This window comes from Lithobates pipiens, unplaced genomic scaffold (genome assembly GCF_037356315.1).
Source record: "Lithobates pipiens isolate NorthernLeopardFrog02 unplaced genomic scaffold, aLitPip1_a1.2 Scaffold_18, whole genome shotgun sequence".
Lineage (NCBI taxonomy): Eukaryota > Metazoa > Chordata > Amphibia > Anura > Ranidae > Lithobates > Lithobates pipiens.
The window spans coordinates 46,688,621-46,710,895 of NW_027507758.1; the positions used below are offsets into that span (position 1 = coordinate 46,688,621).

The 22,275-nt window shown below is 45.0% G+C and overlaps 1 protein-coding gene across 1 annotated transcript in view; it reads left to right on the forward strand.

The window, feature by feature from the left end:
- SRBD1 (S1 RNA binding domain 1) overlaps positions 1-22,275 on the forward strand; it is a 306,724-nt gene that overhangs the window by 32,605 nt on the left and 251,844 nt on the right. The window contains 2 exon segments of the mRNA XM_077485079.1: positions 128-224; positions 6,698-6,845. Of these exon segments, the coding sequence (XP_077341205.1) occupies positions 128-224; positions 6,698-6,845 (245 nt within the window).

Here is a 22,275-nt window from a genome sequence, read left to right on the forward strand (position 1 = left end):
AATACCGAAGGTGATGCTGGAGTTTGGCTTTATGGTAATGTGCAGTGCTCTATATTATATGATTGCTTTATACATATACAAACATGCTACCAGTTCATCTTTTTAATGTTTTATTTTTATGTTGAAGGTTTATTCACGCTTCAAGAAATTGAGATGGGAGTTCAGCACATTCTGGCAGACATGATTGCGAAAGACAAAGACACACTGGATTACATTCGAAACCTGTAAGAGTAAACCACCATTCCTCCCGCCCGCCATTCCTCCCGCCCGCCATTCCTCCCAGACATCGTTCCTGACATCCTTCCCTCCATCATTCCTCCCATCGTTCCTGACATCATTCCCTCCATCATTTCTCCCGCCATTCCTCCCGCCCGCCATTCCTCCCAGACATCGTTCCTGACATCCTTCCCTCCATCATTCCTCCCATCGTTCCTGACATCATTCCCTCCATCATTTCTCCCGCCATTCCTCCCGCCCGCCATTCCTCCCAGACATCGTTCCTGACATCCTTCCCTCCATCATTCCTCCCATCGTTCCTAACATCATTCCCTCCATCATTTCTCCCGCCATTCCTCCCGCCCGCCATTCCTCCCAGACATCGTTCCTGACATCCTTCCCTCCATCATTCCTCCCATCGTTCCTGACATCATTCCCTCCATCATTTCTCCCGCCATTCCTCCCGCCCGCCATTCCTCCCAGACATCGTTCCTGACATCCTTCCCTCCATCATTCCTCCCATCGTTCCTAACATCATTCCCTCCATCATTTCTCCCGCCATTCCTCCCGCCCGCCATTCCTCCCAGACATCATTCTTGACATCCTTCCCTCCATCATTCCTCCCATCGTTCCTGACATCCTTCCCTCCATCATTCCTCCCATCGTTCCTGACATTGTTCATGACATCATTCCCTCCATCATTTCTCCCGCCATTCTTCCCATCGTTCCTGACCTCATTCCTCCCGTCTGTCTTACTCACCTTTGTATGACATCTACTGCTTACCAATGACTTGTTTTCTTAGACACTTTTCACACTGGGGTCATGGGCACCTTGGAGCCAAAGTGCCGCTCTTTTTAGCGGCACTTTAGCGATGTTTGAGAGGCGCTTTTCAGCAACTTGCAGGGCGCTTTTAACCACAAAGAAGGGGTTAAAAACACCCGTGTTCCGGCGCTTCCAAAGTGCTTTGGATGCGCTGCCCATTCATTCCAATGGGCAGGGGTGGGGTTGGGTGCTGTATACGCCCCGCTCCCAATCTGCCCCAAAGATGCTGCTTGCAGGACTTTTCCTAACCTCCCGCAAGCGCACCACCTCAGTGTGAAAAGACACAGTGAAATGAATGGGAGGTGGTTTTCAGGCGCTACTTAGAGGCTACTTCTAGTGCTAAAGTGCCTGAAAACCGCCTCAGTGTGAAAGGGGTCTTGGGGATCCAAAACCTAGAGAGTCTCTACCGGTGCAGCTGTAAAGCTGATTTCCAGTTATGGCAATTTTTCCATTGTTCTATTGGTCAAGCTTAGTAGATTGTATATTCCCTGTGGAAGTTGGAAATCCCTTTTGCAGGGACCACTACTACAGTGATTGCTGCTTCCTCCCGAGTCTCATGGCCAGTGGCTTCACAGTTAGCTTGCTCGGCACAGGCACCATTCACAGAGCACTTCCCATTTGCTGAATGAATGCAACATGCTCTCTGATTGGACAAGGTGGAGAGCATGACTTTGCTACCCTGCCTCTCTGTCTCATCCAATCAGAAAATACTTTGGTTTCATTTGTAAGACACATTGGGATTAATTTACTAAAACTGGAGAGTGCAAAATTTGGTGCAGCTTTGCATGGTAACCAATCAGATTCCAGGTTTTATTGTCAAAGCTTAGTGATCAAGCTGAAGTTAGAAGCTGATTGGCTACCATGCACAGCTGCACCAGATTTTGCTCTCTGGTTTTAGTAACTCTCCCCCACTGTGATCTCTGAATGGCACCCAAGCCGAGCAACCACCTGTGTTCACAATGCAGCAGGGCCCGCCATTCAGCATGGGACCTGGAAGCAAGTGGGCATCACTGTAGTAGCAGTGCTTGCTATTTCGGCTTCCGCCATTGTTACTGGGTGCGCTGTGCGCTGTGCGCTGTGACTCACGCACAATCATCTGGGATCTGTGATGTGTCCCAGATTGCCGAGGGGGAGAGGTGATCTCCCATCCGGTGCCGCGGTCCCTGGGAGGAAGTGGGAGCCGGGACCCTCTAAAAATAGGATATTTCCCCCCCCTCCCCCAAACAAAATGACATGCCAAATGTGGCATGTCAGGGGGTCACCTTCCCTTAGACCCCTTTCACACCACACCGCAACTTGCGTCGGCGGTAAAACGCAGCTATTTTTAGCGGCGTTTTACCGCTGGATTTGCGGCGCATTTCGGCCGCTAGCGGGGCGCTTTTACCCCCCGCTAGCGGCCGCGAAAGGTTTAAAACCGCCGGCAATACGCCGCAATAGCGGCGTTTTGCCGGCGGCATTACAGCGCTGCCCCATTGATTTCAATGGGCAGCAGCGGTGGAGGAGCGGTAAACACACCGCTCCTTCACCGCTCCAAAGAAGCTGCTGGCAGGACTTTTTTCTGACGTCCTGCCAGCGCACCGCTGTAGTGTGAAAGCCCTCGGGGCTTTCACACTACACACAATGGTGCAGCTTCTTTAGGGCGTTTTGCAGGCGCTATTTCTAACGCTATAGCGCCTGCAAAACACCCTGGTGTGAAAGGGGTCTTAAAGCGGAAGTTCCATTTTTGGGTGGAACTCTGCTTTAAATTATACTAACCCTCTCCTACTCTATTACAAATGGTTGGGGTTGAGTTTTGTTTTTACACTGATGTTGTAATATCAGATTCACAGAGTAGGATGGCTACAGATGCAGCACAGTTCTCACTTTTTTTTTTCTCTCATTTGGAAAGTTCTTAAACGTAACCACTTCAGCCCCGGACCATTTTGCTGGTCAAAGACCAGACCACTTTTTGCGATTCGGCACTGCGTCGCTTTAACTGACAATTGCGCGGTCGTGCAACGTGGCTCCCAAACAAAATTGGCGTCCTTTTTTTCCCCACAAATAGAGCTTCCTTTTGGTGGTATTTGATCACCCCTGCGGTTTTTATTTTTTGTGCTATAAACAAAAATAGAGCAACAATTTTGAAATAACTGCATTATTTTTTACTTTTTGTTATAATAAATATCCCCCAAAAACATATTAAAAAATTTTCCCTCAGTTTAGGCCGATAGGTATTCTTCTACATATTTTTGGTTAAAAAACGCAATAAGCGATTGCTTGGTTTGCGCAAAAGTTATAGTGTTTACAAAATAGGGGATAGTTTAATGGCATTTTTATTAATAATTTTTTTTTTTTTACTAGTAATGGCGGCGATCAGCGATTTTTATTGTGACTGCGACATTATGGCGGACACATCGGACATTTTTGACACATTTTTGGGACCATTGTCATTTATACAGCAATCACTGCTATATAAATGCAGTGATTCCTGTGTAAATGACACTGGCAGTGAAGGGGTCAACCAGTGGGTGGCAGTGTAGGGGTTAAGTCTTCCTAGGGGTGTGTTACTAACTGTGGGGGGCTGGGCTTTCATTTAGTGAACACTGATCTCTGCTCCAATCACATAGAGCAGAGATCAGCGTCACTAGTTGCTAGGCAGAATGGGGAAATGCTGTTTACAACAGCATTTCTCCGGTCAGCTGCCCCATGAGACGATCGCGGGTATGCCTGCGGCAATCGAGTCCGCGGGACCCATGACCGGACTCACGGGGGTCCCGACCGGCACTTGAGCGTGCCGCCGGCGGTGCGCTCGCGATGGCAGGGTGGCAATAAAGATTGGACGTACCTGTACGCCAATATGCCTGCCCGTGCCATTCTGCCGATGCACATCGGCGTACGCCAGTCGGGAACCAGTTAAAGTGATTGTAAACGATCACCTTGTAAAACAATCCATTCAGTTTAGAATAGAAATGAAGGCAAAACGTTTTTTGTATAGCTATAAAAAAAAATCCTCTTTTCCCTTTTTTATAAGTGATCACATTCCCTCTGTTCTCAGCTGCATATGACCTGGGGAGAGTAGGAACCGAGTGACCCTCAGCCAGCAGCTTGCTACAGGGGGCACCCAAGCCGAGTCAGAACATCATGTATCCATTCAGACACAGAGCCCCGACCTGGCCCCTCTCCCCTGATTGGCTGACCGACTTTGATTAACAGCTGCGGGAGCCAATGGCGCTGCTGCTCTGTCTCAGCCAATCAGGAGGAGTGTACTGGATGGCTGATGGGATCGTGGACATCGCTGGAGAGAGAGAAGAGGCTCAGGCAGGTAATTGAGGAGTGCTGGGGGGGGGGGCTGCTGCACACAGGTTTTTTTTTTTTTCTTATCTTAAAAGGGTTGTAAACCCTTGTGTATTTTCACCTTAATGCATCCTATGCATTAAGGTGAAAAAACACATTAAGGTAAACACACAGCAGTCACCGGCCCCCCAGCCCCCCATTTTACTTACCTGAGCCCCTTCATCTCTTTGTTGGGGTGGCACTATCCCTCTCTCCATGGGGTCCCGGCCCTTGATTGGATAGATTGATAGCAGCGTAGCCATGGGCACCCGCTGCTGTCAATCAAATCCAATGATGCGGGCGCCAGGGGTGGGGGCTGAGTCCATTCATGTCTATGGATGCAAATGCCGGACTCAGGAGCGCATCCACAAGGTATCCCCCTCGGGAGAGCGCCTCTCTTTACACTGATAGGACGATCTGTCAGTGTAAACAGAAAGATCCCCGTTCTGACAGGGAAGTAGAGAGAGATCTGCTGTTCCTAGTGATCGGGAACAACGATCTCTCTGTACTCCCAGTCAGTCGCCCCCTCCCACAGTTAGAAAGCCTCCCTAGGGAACACTTAAACCCTTGATAGCCCACTAGTGTTAACCTCTTCCCTGCCAGTGACATTTATAGAGTGATCAGTGGCTATTTTTAGCTCTGATCTCTGTAATAATGACACTGGTCCCCAAAAAGTTTCAAAAGTGTCCGATGTGTCTGCCGAACTGTCGCAGTCCCGATAAAAATTGCTGATCACTGCCATTACTAGTAAAAAAAATAAATGTATAATATAAGTAACTAACTAAAAAAATAATAAAAATGTCATAAATCTATCCCCTATTTTGAAGACGCTATAACTTTTGCACAAACCAATCAATATATACTTATTGTGATTTATTTATTTTTTTACCAGAAATATGTGGAAGAAAACATATTGACCTAAACTGATAAAGATTTTTTTATTTTTTTTTAATTTGGGGATATTTATAGCAAAAAGTATAAAATATACATAATTTTGGTCTTTTTTTGTTTTATAGCGCAAAAAATAAAAACCGCAGAGGTGATCAAATAACACTAAAAGAAAACTCCTATTTGTGGGAGAAAAAGGACATCAATTTTGTTTGGGTACAATGTCGCATGACCGCGCAATTGTCAGTTAAAGTTACGCAGTACCGTATTGTAAAATACGGCCTGGTCATTAAGGGGGTCAATCCTTCCGGGGCTGAAGTGGTTAAGTTAAGCTTTTTGTGTGCAGCAGCCTCCTCAGCACCCCCTAATACTTACCTGAGCCCCAACTCTATCCAGCGATGTCAATGAATCCCTTGGCCGTCTGGGACTCTCCCTCCTGATTGGCTGAGCAGCGGTGCCATTGGCTCCCACGGCTGTCAATCAGTCAGTTGGCCAATTAGGCGAGAGAGGGGGCAGGGCCAACGACAGCCGTGTCTGAATGGACACACGGAGTTGCAGCTCGGCTCTGGTGCCCCCATGGCAAGCTGCTTGCTGTGGGGACACTCGACAGGAGGGAGGGGCCAGGAGCACAGAAGAGGGTCCTGAGAAGAGGAGGATTGGGGCTGCTCTGTGCAAAACCATTACAACAGAGGAAGTAAGTATAACGTGATTTTTTTATTTTATTTTTTTGAACTAGACTTTGCAATCACTTTAAAGATCGTAAAGAAGGTGAAACTGTGTTCACTTCAACCATCCTATCACATGCTAGAAAAACATCCATGTTATTTAATTTCTCATTTGTGTAATTGGGTATTCAAAGTGAACACAACTTTCTAAACTTGGTGAAAATATGCAATCAATATGTCCTGTTTTTACCCCTAAAAAGGCTGAACTGCCTGCATTGCATTTACTTGCAGGGTTGATAAGACGTGCCCATACACTTAAATGGGTCACATTTTGGTGGTGGTCCTGCCTGCCAAATAGGAAATGTGGTTTAAATTTAGCCTCTAAGCAAAGCAGCTGGGCCACAGCATGTGTTCAGTAAGGATGAGCTCAGGCGTGTTCGCATGGTCCACGTGCAGAGCCCGCCAGGAAATTGGCGCTGCGCTAATCACAGGCAATGCGAGATTTCCCAATCTCTGCAGCTGCGCATCGGGGAAATGTCTCACTGCCTGTGATTAGCGCAGCGCTGCGCCGACTTCCTGGCAGGCTCTGCACGTGGAGTATTCAAACACGCCTGAGCTCACCCTTAGTGGTCGGCCCTTAGTAGCTGCATGTCCTTCTTTAGGTGCTTGGTCGGTCAGAGCGGAGGCAACCGACGCTCAGCTGCCTGTTTTTACCACCCCCTGGCCACCGGTGTAAACAAATGCTAAGTTATAGACTTTGATAGTGCTAACTTATTTTTTTTTTTACTTTTAGTTGTACACAAAATTACGTCACTATCAATTCGACATTGGCTAAAGCTACAGGCAAGGAGAAGGAAAAAGAAGGAAATGTAAAAGATAAGGACAAGTTTCATTTGTATCACAACTTTTCCTGCAATATACGTAGAATTCAACATCACCAAGTAAGTGCAATGGACATTTCATTGTGTGTTTTATAGTGACATTACGGTGTGTACTGGTTCCTATTAAACTGAATTTATTTCAATTTTTTTTTTTTTTTCTTAAGTGGAATTAAGCCCCGATTCACACTGATGGGGGTTAGAAATCGGTCAGCTGGACTCGCACAATTTCAAACTATCAATGCAGGCTGACTTAGGGGGGGCGATTTGACAAACATCTGCACGGGTTCATACACAGATGTCTATTCAAATCGTCCCCAAAGTCGCCAAAACTAGTACAGGAAGAACTACTTTTGGGAATCGGTGAGGCGCTGTAAAGTCGGCGTCGCACAATTTCTGTCGGTTTCATTGCCGGCAATATCCGTTGAAATGAACGTGGGCTAAAAGTGGTAGTAAATGGAGAAAATAAAAACTTCCAGGCCCCCTGCAAGATAATGCAATACTAGCACATTATGAAAGACTTGCCTTAAAATGAAGCCCTCCAGTGGTGTGCCTTCACCGGTGACAGGGCTTCCATCTTCACTCAGTCTTTCTTCTTAGTCCGTGGACTCCCACTCTGTGGATGGATGAACCGCGATTAAGTCACTTCCGCACGCGCACATGGGAACTGCGGCACAGTGCGTATGCACCAGTGCTATCACAAGTGTATATCTCCTAAATGGTGCATGTTTAGGAGATATTCACTTTACTTACAAAAAAGCTTTATTATAAGCTTAACTGTAGGTAAAAGTTGCTGAAAAGGGATTACTACCACTTTAAGGCAGCATTTTACAAAAAAATTGCAAGGTCCATGAAGACATGAATGAGAGAGTTTGGGGTGGAGTCCTGACCTCAACCTGATAGAACACCTTTAGGATGAATTAGAGCGGAGACTGCAAGCCAGGCCTTCTCATCCCACATCAGTGCCTGACCTCACAAATGCGCTTCTGGAAGAATGGTCAATCATTCCCATAGACACACTCCTTGCAGACAGCCTTCCCAGAAAAGATGAAGCTGTTATAGCTGTAAAGGGTGGGCCAACTCAATATTGAACCCTACGGACTAAGACTGGGATGTCATTAAAGTTCGTGTGTGTGTGTGTGTGTGTGTATGTATATGTATATATGTGTGTATATATATATATATATATATATATATATATATATATATATATATATATATATATATATATATATAGCAGGTGTTCCAATACTTTTGGTAATATAGTGTATGTATGAATGTGAGTTCGGGACCTGAGTTGTAAACTCCTTGAGGGCAGGGACTGATGGGAATATGCAATACATATGTAAATTGACAGCGCTATGAAAGTATGTGCAGGTAGGTCCCTGGCGCATATTATGTAAACGGCAATCATATCGCACATGTGAGGTATTGCCGCAAATGTCAGAGCAACAGCAATAATTCTAGTGCCAGACCTCCAATGTAGCTCTAAACTGGTTACCTGTTAAGACTTTTAAAGCATCACCTATGGAGATTGTTGGGCTCCATTCACATCTTGGCATATGGGGGCGGCAATCGCGGTTAAATCGCGCAAATAGAATCGCGGGTTGCCCAAAATAAGCTCATGTACGTCTTTTGTGCGACGGGCGTCCTGCGATCCTGTTTGGATGATGTTACCGCGATTGACACCCGATGAATTGTGGGAACATTGCGCCACATTTGGGGTGCTATTGAAATTGACGGGGAGCACATGGGCATCTCATAATTTTCCGCTGTTGCAAATCGCAGAAATTCTGAACGTGGAGATGTGAACGGAGTCTAAGGTACTGTAGTTTGGTGCCTTCCATGGGCGTACACAATTATCTACAGTGCCTTGAAAAAGTATTCACACCCCTTGAAATTTTCCACGTTTTGTCATGTTACAGCGTAAAACGTAAATGTATTTTATTGGGATTTTATGTGATAGACCAACACAAAGTGGCACATAATTGTGACGTGGAAGGAAAATGATAAATGGTTTTCAAAATGTTTTACAAAAAAATTTGAAAAGTGTGGGGTGCATTTGTATTCAGCCCCCCCCCCCCCCCCCGAGTCAATAATTTGTAGAACCTCCTTTCACTGCAATTACAGTTGCAAGTCTTTTTGGGGATGTCTCTACCAGCTTTGCTCATCTAGAGAGTGACAATTTTGCCCATTCTTATTTGCAAAGTAATAGTGCAAGCTCTGTCAGATTGGATGGAGAGCGTCTGTGAACAGCAATTTTCAAGTCTTGCCACAGATTCTCATTTGGGTTTAGGTCTGATTCACACTTATGCAGGTTGCAGTTTGCATATTGCAGGTGCAGTTTGTGTGTTTGTATTTATTTATTTTTATTTTTTCAATATACATCTTTAAACCACTGAAGTCTATGGAATCAAAAACCAGAAAAAAAACCCTGACCCTTTCCATAAAATGCGCAGATGTGAACTACATCCATAGGAAACCATGTTAAATGGACTGTAGTGTGTGTGTCTGCAAAACTGAAAATGCGCTAAAAATTGCATAGCTGTAAACCAGGCCTTTGGTCTGGACTTTGACTTTTAACACGTGAATATGTTTTGATCGAAATCATTTCATTGTAGCTCTGGCTGTATGTTTAGGGTCGTTGTCCTGCAGGAAGGTGAAAAACCGCCACAGTCTCGAGTCTTTTGCAGACTCTAAGCCCTTGTACACACGGTCGGACATTCCGACAACAAAATCTGTCGGATTTTGTCCGAAACTTATGTTGCATACACACGGTCGGACAAAGTTGTCGGAAAATCAGATCGTACGTAATGTAACGATGTTATTTCGTTAGGAAATAACGTTGTCACATTAGCTTTGGTCTAGGAATTTGATCTGAGCATGCGTGGCACTTTGTCCGATCGGAATTCTCTACACACAATCCGACAAAGTCCGAACGGATCACGTTGTCGGAAAGTTTTATAGCCCAGCTCTAAAACTTTGTCCGTTGGATATTCAGACAGAAACAGTCCGATGGAGCCCACACACAGTCGGATTATCCGACAACACGGTCCAATCAGACATTTTTCATCGGAATGTCCGACCGCGTGTACAAGGGCTAACAGGTTTTCTTCTAAGATTGCCCAGTATTTGGCTCCATCCATCTTCCCATCAACTCTGACCAGCTTTGCTGTCCCTGCTGAAGAAAAGCATCCCCACAACATGATGCCACCACCATGTTTCACAGTGGAGATGGTGCGTCAGGGTGATGTGCAATGTTAGTTTTCTGCCACACACACAGCGTTTTTTTGCTTTTAGGCCAAAAATTTCACATTTTGTCTCATCTGACCAGAGCATCTTCTTCCACATGTTGACTGTGTCCCCCTCATGGTTTCTCACAAACTGCAAACTGGATTTTTTATGGCTTTCTTTCAACAATGGCTTTCTTCTTGCCACTCTTCCATAAAGGGCAGATATGTGGAGAGCACGACTAATAGTTGTCCTGTGGACAGATTCTCCCACCTGAGATGTGGATCTCTACAGCTCCTCCAGAGTTACCATGGGCCTCTTGGCTGCTTCTCTAATTAATGCTCTCCTTGTCCGGCCTGTCAGTTTAGGACGGCCATGTCTTGGTAGGTTTGCAGTTGTCATACTCTCTCCATTTTCAGATGATGGATTGAACAGTGCTCCAAAGATTGTGATATATATATATATATATATATATATATATATATATATATATATATATTTTTTATAACCTAACCCTGCTTTAAACTTCTCCACAACTTTATCCCTGACCTGTCTGGTGTTTTCCTTGGCTTTCACAGTGCTGTTTGTTCACTAAGATTCTCTAACAAACCTCCGAGGGCCTCACAGAGCAACTGTATTTATACTGAGATTAAATTGCACACAGGTGGACTCTATTTACTAATTAGCTGACTTCTGAAGGCAGTTAATTCCACTAGATTTTAATTGGGGCTATCAGAGTAAAGGGGGCTGAAGACAAATGCACAACACACTTTTAAGATATTTATTTGTATCATTTTCCTTCCATTTCACAATTATGTGCCACTTTGTGCTGGCCTATCACAAAAAAAAATCCAGATTAAAGTACATTTACATTTTTGGTTGTAACATGACAAAACGTGGAAAAGTTCAAGGGGTATGAATACTTTTTCAAGGCACTGTATTTACTAGGGGTGCACCGAATGGGTTTTTTTGGTGCCGAAACCGAAAATGAAAAATACACTAGGCCGAAAACCGAAACCGATACCGAAACAGCACCGATACCGAAAATGACTGTTTTTAAAAAATATTTTCATACAGCAGATGGTCAGAGACTGCGGGCATGGTACAGGAGATGGTCAGAGACTGCAGGCATGGTACAGGAGATGGTCAGAGACTGCAGGCATGGTACAGGAGATGGTCAGAGACTGCAGGCATGGTACAGGAGATGGTCAGAGACTGCAGGCATGGTACAGGAGATGGTCAGAGACTGTGGACATGGTACAGGAGAGATCAAAGCAGCCTCACCAGTTCCCCTCAGATGCAGCCTGCCTGATAAAAATACATGCACAGTGTTTTCCATGTATTCCAATGGCTTTAGTTCACACCATGCAGTCAGTTTCCGGTGCAGAAACTGACTGCATGGTGTGAACTAGAGCCATTGGAATACATGGAAAACACTGTGCATGCATTTTGTGCAAAAACTGCATCTGGTGTGAACTGGTCCCCCAAGCAAGCTACCTGGTTCCGTTCCAACAGACTTCTATTGGGAATACTCATATCGTTACCTCTACTAGCAATAACTTAACCCTTCCCCATTCTATCACATGGAGATAAAAACCTAGCTGGGTCAAAATCAAGATTATTTTTTTTTATATATGGCAAATAAAGGGAGTACAGCCTTTGTCCTGTGACCTGGTTTATATAGCATGGCTACATTCACACAAGTGGCCAGAGGTAGATAGTTTCAGACTTGTACTTTATTTTTATTTTTTTGGGCCAGTTTGATATATGCAGTAAGCAGCATGTTGCATCAAGTACCAATGTGGTCTCTGTAATCAATTTGATTAGTTCTATTACTTTGTCCTAAAAAGGGATGATTAAGGCACACTGCTACCAAATCTGTATTAAGGATCCAATGTAACACATGCATCTTCGCTTACCCATGCCTGGATCAGTGCGGTGATCTCCGTGTGTCACGGAGCTGTGCATTGAATTTCCCGGGCGGATGCAGTAACAATGTCCCGCCTCCTGTAATATCGTCACGCTGATTCAATGTCCCGCCATTGGATCAGTGTACCGTCTGTCACAGGAGGCGGGACATTGTTACTGCAGCCGCCCGGGAAATTCAATGCACAGCTCGGTGACACACGGAGATGACCGCACTGTCGGGTGGGAGGAAAGGAGGAGGGGGGACGGAGGACGAGCCAGGAAAACACCCGTGCAATGGGCGGCACCAGGGGCGGAGCCCCGCACAGGCCCCGCCTCCATTTTCGGCCCCATTATCGGCAAGATTTTCCTTTCGGCAATTTGCCGAAAACACAATTTTCGGCCGATATGTTTCGGCGGCCGAAATTTCGGTGCATCCCTAGTATTTACTCTAACATCTTCTATATTTAAAAAAACAATGGGTATTATATTGTGTTTGTGTGCACTAAAATTCAATAAATTTTAATTTTTTCCCCCAAAAAATTGGAAAAACTGCTGCGCAAAATGGTGTGATAAAAAAATATTGCAACACCCACCATTCTATTCTCTAGGGCAGAGATTCTCAACTAGGGTTCCTCCAGAGGTTGCTAGGGGTTCCTTCAGGGTTGAAAAATTTCTGCCTCTCAGATAAGTTCCCACTGACACCAGTGATCTTTTTAGCTATCTGTAAGGAGGTAATTTTTCCCAATGTCCACAAGTGTAAGGACTATTTTTCCCACTGACCATCACACTAATGTATCATGAGTTGTAGATTTCTAATTTTTAACAGGGTTCCCCCCCCCCCCCCCCCCCCGAGACCAAAGAACTATTTCAAGGGTTCCTCTGTGTTGAACAGGTTGAGAGAGGCTGCTCTAGGGCATCTGCCTAAATAGATAATGTTTGGGGTTTCTACGTCATATTCGAGAGCTTCTTTAACGGGCCACACCTCTTGGCCCAGTCTGTTTCCATTAAGGTCATGGTGAGGTTGGTACGACTATATATGTTTTAGTTTCCCGTTAAGGGGACCAGAGGAGCACATTGACAGGTGAGAATCGAGGGTCACAATGGCCCGACTAATGCAGACGCTGAAATGGAGCCCAGATCCTTTCTGCTTTATCCGTGACCCTTTGTGGGTCTTCCTGCTCTCGCCTCATCCTCGCGTCTCTTGGCATATTGGAGTGTTTCTGGTGTCGGGACCCATCACCTTTCAAGTGGGTGCCAAGTCGGCTCAAAGCATTAGGTTTGGTTGCAGTGGCAAACATTTTAGCCCAAGACTCACACAAAAGAAAGCTTTCTAATTAGACTTCAGAATGTATTTTTTTATATTTTTTTTTCTGCTCACTATATTACATTTCAGGCTCTTTCTGGGAAGGCTGCCAGCTGAAATACATTTAATGTGCAGGTGTTAATAGTATTGACTCATTAGTTTGCAGGATTCGCTTATACTGAGGAGTTGTTTTTCTCAGACTGCTCACCTCAGACATGACCTCAGTATTACCGAGTTTGATGAGATTCCACGTAAGCGACAACACGGTTCATATTCTAGACGCAGATCTTTTACTGCAAATAAATCATTACTTGGGATTTGTTCTTTAATTGAAATTCTGCATTTTTTTTTCTTTTACTGGTATTTTTTCCCTTTATAACCATAGTGATTACTGTTGATTATATTCTAGTTTTAATATCAAGTGTCATTTCTATTATAATGTAGCCGGGAACGCAGTTAAGCCTTACAATGCCCGGGCTTCTCTATTGCATTCACAAATTACTGCGGTGCCCACCATTCTTATAGGGAACTATTATAATTTATCTGTAAGAATGGGGGGGGGGGGGGGCACTGCAGCAGATTATGAATTAAATACAGAAGCCTGGGCATTATAAGGCTTAAAGTGGAACTAAGCTCTCTCAATCTCCACATGCATACCTATTTAATACCTATGCTGCTAGCATTTTAAAATAGATGGGAAATGTCAGTATATGAATCACCTGCTGGCGGCACTGTGGTTCCTTGGGTTTAATTCCAGTGTCCACCAGCAGGTGTCTCCCAGCAGATTCCAGTAATCAATTTTCACCTGATGCTGGCTGCTGGGAGGATATTTAAACCCTCCTCTACTATTGCCTCTCACTCCAGTGTTTTGCTGCCAATACTGTGTGCTATTTATTCTGTTCCTGACCCTGATCATGCTCTTGCCTGCATCCTGTACCCTGCTGCCTCCTATCTGCTTCCCTTGTTCCTAATCCTAGTCCTGGCTCCCCCTTCCCATTTTCTCCCTGCATCTGCGGTTTACCTTGTTTATCTGTGTTCCCTATTTTGTGTATATTGTTTATTAGTTAGGCTTTTGTCAGTCAGGTTGTTAGTTAAGAGAAGTATGGTCATGGTTGTTTTTTTTCATAATCATGCTTACCTAGGTGTATACTACGTTTGTCCCCCGCCGATCACTCTGTTCTCAGAGCCCCCTGAACAGAGATCTGGTGACTCTCAGCTTCTCTGTTTTTATCAATAATTCTTGGTATTTGCTTGCCCTGGAGGAGTGGTGAGCAAAGTACATAATATGGTCACGCTGTTTTGTCGAACACCCCATGATGTTTATCTTGAGAATTGTGCTTCTGCCCATCCAAAAGCGAGAGGTGTTACTCCATTTACGCAGGTCTTCTGTTATTTGGCATATGATGGGGGAGAATTTCTCTTTTGAAAATCTTATCCACGGTAGAGGTCATTTTAGTGCCCAAATAATTGATGTAAGAAGTAGCCTATGAGAAAGAAAAGGACTAACAAAGGACATTGGCTCTTGTGGACAAGGAGACATTCAAAAGCTCTGATTTATGCTTATTTATTTGAAAGTTCGAGAGAGCGCCATAATGTTGAAATTCTTCCAAAAGTTTCAGGGGAGTGGCCTCTGGAGAAGTAACAAAAAACATCAGGTTGACAGCAAACGCTGCGGCCATTTGTTCTACAGGACCCCCCCTGGATACCCCTCACATCCTGATTCTGGCCTATACAACGCAAGAAAAGCTGTAAGGGCAAGAAGAATATAAGGTCACCCCTGGCGGGTGCTATTAGACAACAGAAAATATGCTGAAGTCACCTCATTAGTATGCACGGTGGCTGATGGGTTGGAATAAATTTCCTCGATCCAGGGAAGAATGTTAGAACCCACTCCTATATGGCTAAGCGTCTCCTTCAGGAAAAGCCAGTCCACCCCGTCAAAGGCCTTCTCAGCATCTGTGGAGAGCAGACACAAGGGAATCTTCCATGTATGGGCCAGGTGAACAACATTCAGTATATCCTAGTAGTGTTGTCCTTGGCTTCCTTGGAAGGCATAAAACTCACTTGATCAAGGTGGACCATTTCCTGGAGGAGAGGCAACAAATGAAGAGATAGGATTTTGGTGAGTGAAAATCTTTAGATCCGTATTTAACAAGGAGTTAGGTTGATAATTTATGCATTGGGAGGGTTCTTTACCATCCTTCAGAATAACTGAAATATGAGCTCTCAAAGAGTCTAATTGAAGATTATGGCCCTCAAGGATCGAATTGAAGGCTGAAAAGAACCTGGGAGCTAGAATCGGGGCAAAGGCTTTATAGTATGCCCCAGTAAAGCCATCTGGTCCCGGGGCCTTATGTGACCACTATAACTGCGTCAGCCATTGTCGGGGGTAATTAATTCCCTTCCATGGCTTTTTGCAACACTAATTTGAACAGTGGTAGTATTTCCTCTGCATAAGTTTTAAAGAATTCGGCAGGTATCCTGTCTGGGCCTGGCGTTTTGCTATTTTGCAAGGAGGCTACTGCCCTCTGTAACTCCTCTAATAGGATAGGACCGTCTAAAGCATCTCTAAATGTGGGTGTCAGACAAGGGAGCTCCACCCGGTTGAGGTATGCCATCAGCTTTTGTCCGTGCACTCCATTTCGAGAACCATAGAGCTCCCGATAGAATGATGCAAATCTGTCTTTAATGGAAGAGGGATCTGTTAGTCGTCCCATCCGAATCGCATATGGTCGAGATAGTCACCGGGGAGAAGCTTTCCCTCGCCAGAGTTCATGGGGAGATGTATCCTCTGGAATGCCCCTTAATTTGAGGTTATTCTTCCTACTCCTGTACTCCAAGTCGTCTTGATGAAGGCTTAGCAAATATAGGTGCTGGCGATACTGGGAGAAGGTGGGTTGTCGTGTATTTTTTTCAAAAAAGTGCACTTGTAAGAACGCTGCGCAAATGCGGTGTAAGAGAAAGTATTGCAACGGCCTCCATTTTATTCTCTAGGGCAGTGATGGTGAACTTTGGCACCCCAGATGATTTGGAACTACATTTCACATGATGCTCAACTACACTGCAGAGTGCCAGAGCATCATGGGAAATGTACTTCCAAAACATCTGGGGTGCCAAGGTTCGCTGTCACTACTCTAGGGTGTTAGAAACCCCAAACATTATATATTTTTTTTCTAGGTAATTTTCTAGCAAAAAAAAAAAAAGATTTTAACTTGTAAACAACAAGTTTAAAAATAGGCCCGGTCCTTAAGTGGTTAAGTACAGTGCCTTGAAAAAGTGTACCCCTTGACATTTTGTCATGTAACTAAAAACGTAAACTTATTTTATTGGGATTTTATGTGATAGACCAACACAAAGTGTCACATTGTGAAGTTTAAGGAAAATTATAAATGGTTTTCAACATTTTTTACAAATAAATATTTGAAAAGTGTGGCGTGCATTTGTGTTCGGCCCCCTTTACTCTGATAACCCTAACTAAAATATAGTGGAACCAATTGCCTTCAGAAGTCGCCTAATTAGTAAATAGAATCCTCCTGTGTGTAATTTAATCTCGGTATAAATAAAGCTGTTCTGTGAAGCCCTCAGAGGTTTGTTAGAGAACCTCAGGGATAAGGTTGTAGAGAAGTGTAAAGCAGGGTTAGGTAATAAAAAAAATATCCCAAGCTTTGAACATCTCGCAAGGCACTGTTCAATCCATCATCCGAAAATGGAAAGAGTATGGCACAACTGCAACCTACCAAGACATGGCCGTCCACCTAAACTGAGAGGCCGGGCAGGGAGAGCATTAATCAGACATCCCCAAAAAGACTTGCAGCTGTAATTGCAGGGAAAAGGGGTTCTACAAAGTATTGAGTCAGGGGGCTGAATACAAATACACGTCACACTTTTCACATATTTATTTGTAAGAAATTTTGAAAACCATTTATCCTTTTCCTTTCACTTCACAATTATGTGCCACTTTGTGTTGGTTTATCACATAAAATCACAATAAAATACATTTACGTTTTTGTTTGTAACATGACAATATGTGGAAAATTTTAAGGGGTATGAATACTTTTTCAAGGCACTGTATTTGTCATTGGGTTTTTGTTTTTTTACTTTTTATTCTGTGTGCTGTTGTTTATGGATGACTTTTGTTTCACTGTAAATAAGCTACACAGATTTGGCCATTCCTGCTGCTGATTCTTGACAGGAAGGTATATTACTGTATATTGTTATCAACTTTATTTTTTTATCACATTTCTTCACTTTTTTCATGCCTAGGCCACAATGATGTCATATATCCCATGAGTCTTCATGGGCAATTTTTCTTCTATCGTCTGGAGAAGGAGAGGACAGGCTTTCTCAGCTAAGCACACCCTCATGACCTGAGCTAAGGGCAGATTGATTCCAGGGAGTAAATGCTACATGAATCCTCTGCCCTTAATTAAGATGGTCGTCGCTAAAAATGCTAGGGGGTTGTTTTTTCAAAGTGATATTTTAACACAAAAAAAGCATGGAGATGTGGATGAATTGGGTTGTTTACTTTGAATAATAATAAAGATGCTTGCTTTTTTGGCTGTCTGTTTCACCACTTAAGCACCCCCTCACACCGATATACGTCGGCAGAATGGCACAGCTGGGCATAAGCACGTACAGATACGTTGCCCTTTAAGTGCCCAGTCATGGGTCGTGCGCGCGACGCTGGTGGCACACTCGCGACCTGGTCCTGAGCTCCGTGGCCGTGGGACCTGCGGACCCGATCGCCACCGGTGTCCCGCGATCGGGTCACAGAGCTGAAAAATGGGGAGAGGTCTGTGTAAATAAACCTCTCCTGGTGCTTCCTAGTGAGGCTGTCACTGATCATCTGTTCCCTGTTATAGGGAAAGACTATCAGTGACGTCAGACCAAGCCACACCCCCCTACAGTACAAAAAACACACACACACACTTAACCTCTACACTGCCCCCTAGTGGTTAACCCCTTCACTGCCAGTGACATTTTTACAGTAATCAGTGCATTTTTAATCGCACTGATCGCTGTATTAATGCCATTGGTCCCAAAATTGTCCGATGTTTCCGCCATAATGTCGCAGTCACAATGAAAATTGCTGTTCGCCGCCATTCCTAGTTAAAAAAAATTTTTTTTAGAAAAATGCCATAAAGTTGGTTTAATAGCTCCCTCGCCGTACTAAAGCAAGAACGCAGAAGAGCGGAAAGAACATGGAGAAGAAATCCCACAGAGGAAAACCACTTTAACTACAAAGGTCTCACAGAGAATTATCGGAAAGCAATCTTCAAAGCCAAAAAGGACCACTTCTCATATACAATCTCAATGGCCTCAAAACCAAACACAGGAACTGTTTAAACTGGTTAATCAATCAATGAATCCGGTGTGCCTAGAACCCCCAGAAAGCGAATCCCAGGATTACTGTGACAAACTGTCGGATTTTTTCATCGATAAAGTCAAAACCATCAGGGAAACAATCTGTCAGAAGAAAACATCCAACCTCAGCCAGCAAATACGTAAAGAGGATGTCTACACCAACATACCGCAACCGCCGAAATTTTCACTATCCCCAATTACTGGAGACACCGCAAAAAACATCATGAATAAACTGCGTGACAGTACCTCACCTATTGACATCATCCCCACAAAACTACTGAAAGAATGCTCCGACATCGTGGCTCCAACCATAACCCACCTCATAAACCGATCATTCCACGAAGGGATTGTTCCCAGCATCCTCAAACAAGGCATCGTCAAACCTCTACTCAAGAAACCAAACCTGGACCCTCAGGATCCAAACAACCGTAGGCCGATTACAAGCCTCAACACCATTTCTAAGATCATGGAGAAAGCTGTAGTACATCAGCTACAACTCCACCTGGATACCAAAGCGAAGAGTCTCTGTGTTATTTTAGACGCACAAATGTCAATGGATGCGCAAATAGGAGCAGTAGTCAATGGATCTCACCATCTGCTGCGCATGCTTCGCAGACTCATCCCTTTTATCCCAAAGAATGACAAAGCAGTAGTAGTTGGAACAATCATTAATTCACGACTGGACTACGTTAATTCGCTTTACATAGGATTACCACAATATCAACTTGCGCGATTACAACTGATCCAAAACACAGCGGCAAGGCTGATAACAGGAAAAAAAACCCTGGGAATCCTTCTCTCCTTCGCTGAGGAGCTTACATTGGCTAACGGTAAAAAAATCGGATCACGTTCAAGACCCTTTGCCTCACCCACAAATGCGTGCATAGAGAAGCTCCGCAATACCTAATGGAGAAAATAAATCATTACACACCAAACCGCAGTCTTCGATCAGCCAACAAAAACCTCCTCCTCGTGCCCAAAGCCCGGTATAAATCCAAGGGGGATCGGAGATTCGCTGTCCAAGGGCCTCGGCTATGGAATGCTCTACCAATCAACATCCGCCTGGAAGAAAATCACCTGGCTTTTAGGAAAAAAATCAAGACCTTCCTCTTTTAGCAGATGATCAAAGCTCGCCACAGCGCCTAGAGGCGATTCAGTTCGCATTGTGCGCTATACAAGTATTTCATTCATTCATAAACTATTTCCTATTTTGTAGGCGCTATAACTTTTGCGCAAACCAATCAATAAATGCTTATTGCGATTTTATTTATTTTTTTCCTACCAAAAATATGTAGAATACGTATCGGCCTAAACTGAGGAAAAAAAAGTTGTTTTTTTTTTATATGTTTTTGGGGGATATTTAATATAGTAAACAGTAAAAAAAAATTGATTTTTTTTTTTGTAATTTTTGCTATATTTTTGTTTATAGCGCAAAAAATAAAAACCGTAGAGGTAATCAAATGCCACAAAAAGAAATCTCTATTTATGGGGAAAAAAAGACGCAAAATTTGTTTGGGAGCCACATCGCACGACCGCGCAATTGTCAGTTAAAACTACGCAGTGCCGAATTGCAAAAAGGGGCCTGGTCCTTTAGCTGCAAAATGGTCTGGGGCTTAAGTGGTTAACTGAAGCTCCATACAGAGCCATTTCAATTGCCATTTAGCTGTGAGTAGCTGGTGATGATAATGTTGCAGGCTGTAAAATTACTAAAAGAGACTAAAAAAAAAAACATTCAAGTATGGGATCTTAACTGCAAAAAATCCCTTCTATAGCTCTCTGTTGTTCAAAGCTATTTTTTTTATTACCTAACCCTGCTTTACACTTCTCTACAACCTTATCACTGAGGTTCTCTAACAAACCTCTGGGGGCTTCACAGAACAGATTTATTCATACCGAGATTATATCCAAATCTCCAAATAACTTTTTTTTTTTTGCTGCTTCTGCTGTGATCTGACTTACTCTTTGAAGGCGACTACATTCGTTGGTCATGGTCCCACTGTATGTAGAAAAATAAGTACCACCTCTTGCTCGCTTCTGGGATGTGTAGTGGGCATAGAGAAGTACACATGCCCATAACTAATGTTTGAAATGGAAGTATGTGTTTGTGGGGAAGAAGGGGGGGGGCAGAGGTTTTGGCGGTCATGGAGGATGTTAAAAGGAGGCAGAAAATAGATTACAGGCCATTAGATAGTGGGTGTGTATGGATTTGTTTTGGAGAATAAGGATATCACTAATGCCGCGTACACACGATCAAACAAGCGGGTGGAAAAGTCCGGCAAACTGAAGTCCGCCGGACAATCCCCCCGTGTGTAGCCTCCGGCATACTTTTTTGACCCGAAAGTACGGCGGACTTGGAAAGTAGTTTTGCACTCCAATCTTCCCGCCGGACTCGCATTTCGGCGGACAACCTGGCCGTGTGTGTGCCAGTCCGCCGTACTTTTGAAATGAGTGGACTTTTCCCGCCCGGAGAAAAGTCTGCTCATTTCGAGCGCGTCTCCAGGTAGGCGGCGCCCGCGAAGGAGACGTCGCTGGCCCCGCCACCTGGTATGGCCTTAAAGGGGAACCCCAACGCCGAAAAAAATCGGCGTGGGGGTCCCCCCCAGGTCCACATCTGACCCTTGTCCGAGCACGCTACCCGGCCGGCCAGGAAAGGGGGGGACGAGCGAGCCGTACCAGGCCGCGTGCCCTCAACTTGGGGGGTGCCTTGGGGAAGGGGGGGCCGTGCGGCCCCCTCACCCCAAAGCACCTTGTCCCCATGTTGATGAGGACAAGGGCCTCTTCCCGACAACCCTGGCCGTTGGTTGTCGGGGTCTGCGGGCAGGGGGCTTATCGGAATCCGGGAGGCCCCTTTAATAAGGGGGCCCCCGGATACCGGCCCCCGACCCTATGTGCATGAGTATGGGGTACAATGTACCCCTACCCATTCACCTTTAAAATAAAGTACAAAAAAAAAACACAACACACAAGATAAAATAGTTTATTGCACAGCTGCGGGGGTCTTCCGTCTTCGGGGGTCTTCTCGCCGGACTCCTCCGCTATCTTCTTGTAGCTCTTTTGCTAGCGGAGGAGCCCGGCTTTCTTCCTCGCCGCCGGCCTCTTCTTCCGACTTCGGGGGTCTTGTCCCCCTCTTCGGTTCTTCTGCTGGGCCACCGCGCCTTCTTATAGCTCTTTTACAGGTGGTGGCCCGGTCTTCTGTCGCCGCCGCGGCCGCCTCCTTCCGTTCTTCTTCTCCTCCTTCTTCTCCTGGAGATGTTGACTCGACGTTCTTTCCGGCCGCAATGCCAGGGACGCGCTGCGCGGCGACTTATATAGGGACAAGGGGCGGGTCAGCGGTTGATGTCACATGGGTTGATGTCACATGGCGACAGTCCCAGCATCCTCCGGGACTGTGACATCGCAAGGGGGCGGGGGTCACCATGTGACATCAACCCATGTGACATCAACCGATGACCCCGCCCCTTGTCCCTATATAAGTCGCCGCGCAGCGCGTCCCTGGCATTGCGGCCGGAGAGAACGTCGAGTCAACATCTCCAGGAGAAGGAGAAGAAGAACGGAAGGCGGCGGCGACGACAGAAGACCGGGCCACCGCCTGTAAAAGAGCTAGAAGAAGGCGCGGTGGCCCGGCAGAAGAACCAAAGAGGGGGACAAGACCCCCGAAGTCGGAAAAAGAGGCCGGCGGCGAGGAAG